General features: G+C 36.2%; 1 protein-coding gene and 1 pseudogene across 2 annotated transcripts in view; both read left to right on the top strand.

Moving 5' to 3' along the window:
• Window positions 1-1,788, top strand: part of LOC113458424 — a 2,840-nt pseudogene extending 1,052 nt beyond the window's left edge.
• The window catches only part of Stag1 (stromal antigen 1), a 335,960-nt gene that overhangs the window by 241,855 nt on the left and 86,348 nt on the right, over window positions 1-7,757 (top strand). For both annotated transcript variants that reach the window (XM_005367800.3, XM_026789595.1), the window contains 2 exons: window positions 4,237-4,354; window positions 5,550-5,653. In XM_005367800.3, coding sequence (XP_005367857.1) covers window positions 4,237-4,354; window positions 5,550-5,653 — 222 coding nt within the window. The remainder of the gene's footprint in view (window positions 1-4,236; window positions 4,355-5,549; window positions 5,654-7,757) is intronic.

Raw genomic sequence — 7,757 nt, 5'->3', positions numbered from 1 at the left:
TCCATCGCCAGATGAAGGTTCTATGGTGATATGCAAAATATTCATCAGTAAGACTATAGGATAGGATCATTTCAGGTTCCCTATCTTCAGCTCCTATCTATGTTAAAATAGAGAAGTTGAACATCGTGATTCTTCTTGCATCTCAAGTAAACATTGCTCAGGTTCTGGCAAGCTAAATATTCGACTGAGGTAGATGTTTATTCTTTTCCAAAGCTGTTGCAGGCCATTGGATGGTATGACATCAGATGAAACAATTAGCAGAGTACCTGTGTAAGCACATTGCTTGATCTAATTCAGACCAAAGTAAATCAAGCTGTCCAAGAGGTATTTGTCATCAGGAATATATTGTGAGTACCCCAAGTAGAGTATTATTGCCATTCTCTGTGAGAACTTGGATTCCCTGTATGAGGCCAATTATTAAGCAGCCATCAATTGTAGGAGATTATGCTGAAAGAATCAATAATGCAGATGAGTTACTAAAGAGTTCCCTGGGGGCGGGCAGGTCTTGGAAGTGCCAAGCTACAGCTCATTCTGCTTACCTTAGTGAAGCCATTTCTATCAGAAACACAGGAGCTGTACCAATAGGTCCTAATCTTGGTCACACAGAATTCTGATAATTCTGACCCTGAAAATAAGGGTGATATTTATTGTCACTTTTTTTCAACTAACCTGTGACAGCCAAAGTAGTCTCCTAAAATACTAATTTCACAGGGAAACATGCCTCTTTAGGCCAATCCTCCTGGATGAGCTAACCTGCCACATTGTTTCCTTGGCCTCTGTGTGCCATAAACCTCCAAATGCTTTTGCAGAAAGGAGTCATGGCATCCGTTGCAAACATAAGCTCATTCATCATGAGAGTACTAATGCAGGTGGCAGCATTAGGTCATCCCCTCTCAAGGTGATTTTCTGGGAGTCTTTTAAATCTTGACCTGGTTCCCTCAGTAAATGGATCACAGATGTCCTATATGCAGACAGAAGCCCTGGATCTTTTTAGGGAGGAGAACTGAACAGTCTGGTAGGTAATGTTTCCTTCCATTAGGTATTGCCTGCAAGCTTTGCCCTTCACCTACTGCTGTGAACCACAGTGATTTGAATGGCAGATTTGAATTTTCCACGGGCATAGGAATGATACTTGGTGGAAATGTGGCTCCTAAGTCAGGCTGGTTACCTGTAGAACAGGCTTGGCACTTTGGCAATTTATTCACCACCACAGGCACATCTATATGGAAACAAACATTGCCAATAAAGCTATTCATCATGTGACAGATTTTGCCGTACAATTTAATAAGAACAACTTTGGTATCATCCCAAGCACATTTTGGCCATGATACTTCACTGATGCATGTCTCTCTGCCTCTCAGGACCTTGGGCTCTGTCATGAAGATAGAACTTCTGAATAACTATCTGATTAAATTAATAGGTGTCTGATTAAAATAATATTGATGTCTCCTATCTCAATTGCCTTTTTACAATCAGTGTACTTTTTATAGGTCCTATAATATAGAAGATAACAAAATAGGTTCCAGGTCTTCTTTATAACATAGAAGGGTATATTCTCAATGAAAATGAACTCCAGTTTCAAATTAAGGAATGTTATTTAAATACCTACACTGTTACAGCAAGTTACAAAAGTGTTTACACTGTTGCTAAAAGGAATGTAAAAGGGCATTTGGATTTTGGCTGAACTATATATTCAGCATCAATTATACACCATCACTGAAGTATGGAGCTGTTAAAGTCTCTCAGTTCATCTTTCAGCTCAATTATAGCATTTTAAAAGACAAATAAACGGATCCAGTCACCTTGTAATCAGTACAAACTAAGATCTCTTAACTCAAATACTGCAGTACCCAACCACACACTTAGTGACCCTGTGCTGACATTAGCGTTTGCTCTGATGGGCAGGTTAGCTTCCTGTGAACATTTATAACCACTGTTTTAATCACTTTTGGCCTCTGTTGTCTTTGTCTTCACATATGGCCTTCTGCACAAAATGCCAATGGTTAGCTTTTTCTCCTCTCTCCTTTGAGTGTAGTTTGATATTCTGTAACTTAAAGATCATTTCGAAAGCAAGGGGGGAAGTAACAAATACTAAAGCAAAGAAAAGTGTTGGTTGGGAGTGGGGGTATTTCTGTTATTGATTATCCCAGAAAATATAAATGGACTAACATGATCTATTAAAAAGCATGGTCCCACCAGGCTGTGGTGGCACACACCTTTAATCCCAGCACTTGGGAAGCAGAGGCAGGCGGATCTCAATCAGTTCGAGGCCAACTTGATCTACAAAAATCAAAGACAGCCAGAACTGTTAAACAGAGAAACCCTGTCTTGAAAAAGTAAAAACAAACACAAAAAAGCATTGTTCTTTGAAGTTTCAATAAAGAAAATTAAAACAGCTGCTTACTATTTAAAAACATATCTTAGAATAGCACAGAAGAAAGTTTACAAACAATACACTATAGAACAAGTACTTACAAAAGAAGTAATAAGGTTGGAATTATGAAAGTTAAATCAGAGGTAAAGACCAATAACATTAAAGGAAACAAAAAGACATGACTTCTATTTTTAAAATTATAATCTGCTGAATATAGTATCCCTTCTCTACAGCAATATACTTGTACTTAGTCAGCATAAGAATAAATTTAGTCATCTTGGGTTTTTATAGTGATAATCTGTGTACCATTATACATTTTGAAGTATACAATTCCGTGTCTTTCAGTATGTATTATATTGCTGTGCTATCATCACTACCAAGAATTTTAAAACATCAAGAACTATTTTAAAATCTTCCCTAACTAAAACTGTACCTACTCAACAAGCATTTTTTCCTTAGTAAAGTTTTAATGGTGATAACTTTAATGCTTTTGTTTTCCTGTTTCTATTTTTATCTTTGACACCAAGTTGTATACCTTTTCTTCTTGTCTCTTTAGGGATTATATTAGTGATGATCTAGGAATAATTTCCTTAAGATGGGTGACTGGAAAATTTAAAGATGTCCTACTACAATCCCTGCCCCCGTGAAAATGATAATTAGTATTAACTCCTCTGGCTTTGATAATTAATTGAGAATGGGGGTGTGTCCACCAACCCTCACATGCATGTTTTTTCTAGTGTATTTCTGGAGCCAATGTGTAATGTTTTAAATGCAGTAGAAATAAAGTAGAAAATTAAGGTAAAAGAAGAACAGTATACACAGATCATCCAGATTTACAAAGAGATTAGGTAGTAAGGAGAAATACACACAGTTTAAATGTTAGCTCTGTCTAGATAGCAGTAGGTAACCAGTAAATCTGGAAAGATGTTCCACTACTGATGAAGAAACAAGTACAAGCATATATAACAAATAGCAGTTAAGGGGTGGAAATATAGCTTAGAAATCTTGCCTAATAGGCACAATGCCCTGGGTTCAATTCCCAGCACTGAAATATTTGCCCTTTGTGTGTGCTTTTCTACTTGGCTCCAGTTTTTAAACTTTTCTCTTGGTGAACTAAATTAATTTAGGAATTCAAAATGAGTTGTGATGTATAGTTTACAAAATATAATCGCAAATGTTGGCTACCTGGTTATCACTTACCCTAAAAGCGGAATATCTTCATACAAGTATGGGAAGGTATAATTATTATCATTAGTATTCGTATCTGGACCAATGCCAGCATCCTTGTGTATCTGCATGAAGAGCTTCTGTTAGAGTGTAATATTTTTTAAGGTTTAATGATTAGATGTGGACATCATTTTCAAAGAAAATTATCAAAATAGTCATGACAATAGAAAATTGTGAGATGAGAGGTACATTGAGTCAAACACAAATGAGAATAGGAAAGAGGAAAGTGAGAATAACTTAATCATTTTTACTTCAACTAAGATGTGCCAATATTTCAAATGAAATTCTGGGAGAAAAATTAATTTCCTTCTTTTAAAAGAAAAACAGGCCTGGGGAGATAGTAAATTACCTTCCATTTAAGCATGAGCAGAGGAGAATCCTTATGGGCTCAGGAACCAGTTAGCCTGGCCTATACAATGGTGAAAAGAGGCCGTCTCTAACAAGGTGGATGGGGAGGTCTAGCACCTCAAGTCCTATGACCTCCACAAGTAGACCATATATATATTTGTTTTGAATCGTTCTTAGAACTGTTTATACCAATCCATTTTAATTGTGAAAAAGTGATTTAACTCACAATATTATTAGTAGTTACTTTATTAAATGTTCCTTGGTCACATTCAATTTGTTAATTTTAGTTACATGAACATGCAGCCTACTTGGTGGACAGTTTGTGGGAGAGCTCTCAAGAACTGTTGAAAGACTGGGAATGTATGACGGAGTTGCTCTTAGAAGAACCTGTTCAAGGAGAGGAAGGTATAATATTTTGACAAACCTATTTTCATTTTTTTCCATTGATAAAGGTAACTTCTGTGTTATATGCCATGTGTCTTTTTAAATAGAACAGCTTAATTCCTACAATGGTAAGGATTTCTGATTTTTACTTTTTCTTATGGACACAACTATACAATGCACAAGGTATTTCCATAGACCATGTGTTGTATAATATTCAAATCTCATGTTTGCTGGCTTCAGACCCAAAATGTGCTTACTGTTTAAATTTTTTCAAAGGTAAATCTTTTTCGTTGTATTTTCCTCTGACTCTGGATAAGGGGTTTGAAAGCAAAAACTCTCCTCCCTTCCTTTTATTTATTTATTTATTCATTTATTTATTTATCATACATAAGCATATATATTTTAGTGATTCTTTACTGCTGCATTTTTGTGGTATCAAACACTTGAAATATCTGATTAGATTATAAGCACATGGAGTAAATTGCATTTTTTCAATTACTTAATGTGTTAAACTATCTATATATGAACTGTGTGTGGTAGAGCACGTCTTTAATCCCAGGACTCGGGAAGCAGAGGCAAGCGAATCTCTGAATTCAAGGCTAGTCTACAGAGCAAGTTTCAGGAAACCCTGTGTACCCCACCCCCCAAAAAAGGAACAAGAAACTATATATATGTGTATTTTGACCAGAAATACATTAAAATGTGTTGTTAAACCAGGTGGTGGTGGCACACACCTTTAATCTCAGTACTCGAGAAACAGAAGCAGGCAGATATCTATGAGTTTGAGGCCAGCCTAGTCTAAGGAAAAGTTCCAGAACTACACAGAGAAACCCTGTCTCAGAAACCAAAATAGATAGATAGATGGGTAGATGGGTAGGTTGGTGTTGTTAGCTTTTTAAGTGTATGACATCTTTAATTTATTGAAAATCAAAATTTTTAAGATTTGAAATTATGTAGAAGAAAATATTGCCTTACTCAAAAGTAAGGACTTAAAAAAACTAGATGTTAAAGACAAGAGTGCTTACTTTATATGCTTTGGTTTTTTTGTTTGTTTGTTTGGCTAATGATAGCCACTTATTACTAAAATGGACAGAAATACTAAAATTAGAGTCCATCTTAATTATTAAATAATAATGTTTACAGTTTTTAATTAATCATTGTGTTAATTTAAGATATGATTATGAAACCACTTATACTCACGTTTTGTTCATTACAGCAATGTCTGACCGTCAAGAGAGTGCTCTTATAGAGCTAATGGTTTGTACAATTCGCCAAGCTGCTGAGGCACATCCTCCAGTGGGAAGGGGCACCGGCAAGAGAGTAAGTTTTCAGTCACTAAAATTCTATAGCAAACTTATAAATGTAATTAAACTGTCTTGATACTTTATTGGTGTTTGTATCCCTAAACATGGGATTTTTTACAAATGATACATGCATACCATGGTGCTTCCTCTTTGTGTCTTAACTGCTTGACCCAAGTTCTAGAAGTATCTTTTCCTCATATTTCTCTGCTTCTACTATAGTATTTTAGCAGTATCATTAAAAGTATGGAGTGGGGTGGGGGGTGCTGGAGAGATGGCTCGGTGATTAAGAGTACTGGCAGTTCTTCCAGAGAATCGAAGTTTGATTTCTAATTCCCACTGCTTACAACTGTCTGTAAGTCTGTAAGTCTCTCTAGTCCCCGGGAATCTGATGCCTTCTGACCTTGTTAGGCACCAGGCATGCGCCTGCTGCTCTGAAATACTTGCAGGCAAAACACCTATGCACATAAAATAATATTTATTTATTTTATTTTTTGACACAGGATCTATCTATTATATGGCTCTTGGTATCCTGGAACTCACTGTATAGACTTGGTTGGCCTCAACTCTCAGAGATCTTCCAACCTCTGCCTTGTTTTAATCTCTCTGCTAGGATTAAAGGCATGCACCACCATTCCTGGCCAATAATTTTTTTTAAGTACATGAGGACTCAAGAGGCAAATTGCATCATTTGTAATCTCTTCTACAAACAGCTGTGTAATCTTTGAATAGATGAATATTTATGTATCTGTAGTTTGCTTATCAGTAATAAATGGCTAATAATTTATTTAGCAACTACTTAATAGGTTTTGTATACATCAGTGAAGAACCGTTTTTCTCTTTATGTAGAAGGCACAAGCTTATATGAAGAACAAGTAGGACAGTTCCTTATACTCTCCTTGGCTCATTCCCATGTGATATAAAGTCTTATTTTAAACCTTTGCTATTGGCTTGGTGTTTTATGAAGTTCTGAGACCTTCAGCACTTTTCCATCACTAATTTATCAATTTCTGGATTACCTTGTAAGCGGAGCATGTTCATTCATTTCCCAGCCACCTAGGTCCAAATATCACATATATTTGAAACTATATTAATTGAAACACTGCAAGTTGACACCTCAGGTGTATTTCTAGCTAACACTTATATCTTAAATTAACCCATTTCTATTATATTTTTCCACAAAACTTGTGATTTGTTACCTGTTGTTTCTTGGGCATCTACATAGTGTCTACCTCCTTCGACACCTACATGGTCTCTCCTTGACTCCGCCTACTCTCTATATCTCTGTTCATATTTCCCCCATGGCTTTACTCTGCTTAAGCCATTGGCCAAAGCAGCTTTATTCATTGGCCAATAAAAGCAACACATATACAGAAAGGCATTTAACATCATTTCCCCTTTTCTGTCCAATTAAAAAGGAAGCTTTTAACTTTAACAAAGTAAAATTACATATAACAAAACAGGTATCAAGCAAGAATTACGGTTACAGTAATTCTTTATGAATCTAAAGCTTCATACCATTTATCTTTTATCATAACTAAAGAAAACTATAATTATAACTATTCTTCAACTCCATCAAAGACCCCCAGAAGGATATAATGTTACCTAAGTAAACAGAAAGTACATTGTAAGCAATTTCCAAAGTTCTAGAATTGACAGAGACATCCTGCTGCCTGTGCAGTCACCCAAAATTCTTTTGTAACATTGGGGCATCCATCTTCAGCTTACAGACCCATAATATTTTAGCAGACTTTTCAGTGAAACAGAAAATTTGAAGAACTGCTCTGCCTTGTTCTGGCAAAGTTTATCAGTAGCTTTCTTCTGTGTCCTACATAATGTCTGGCAGTTTCTTCTGTGAATCAGGAATCCCAAAGGACCATCCTGTCCTTTGGAAAGTTCAGCAGTCACTTTTCTGTGGTTCCTGCATGTTCAGTTCATACAGCATGTCATCAAAAGTCCAGGCAAGAGCCATTTCTTGCCCAAATGGCTAGCCTTGTCACATTGAAGGCAAATTCCATAATGAGTTTCTTAAGTGTTCATTAACATCTTTGAAGTAATTGATGTTGCCAGAAGCAGACATTTCTCACTGTCAAGAAAAGTCTAAGTTAGCCGGGCAGTGGTGG

The sequence above is a fragment of the Microtus ochrogaster genome, unplaced genomic scaffold, assembly GCF_000317375.1.
Source record: "Microtus ochrogaster isolate Prairie Vole_2 unplaced genomic scaffold, MicOch1.0 UNK24, whole genome shotgun sequence".
In the NCBI taxonomy this organism is placed as follows: Eukaryota; Metazoa; Chordata; class Mammalia; order Rodentia; family Cricetidae; genus Microtus; species Microtus ochrogaster.
Note: the sequence above shows the minus strand (reverse complement) of the source record. Positions and strands in the feature narration are given on the sequence as shown.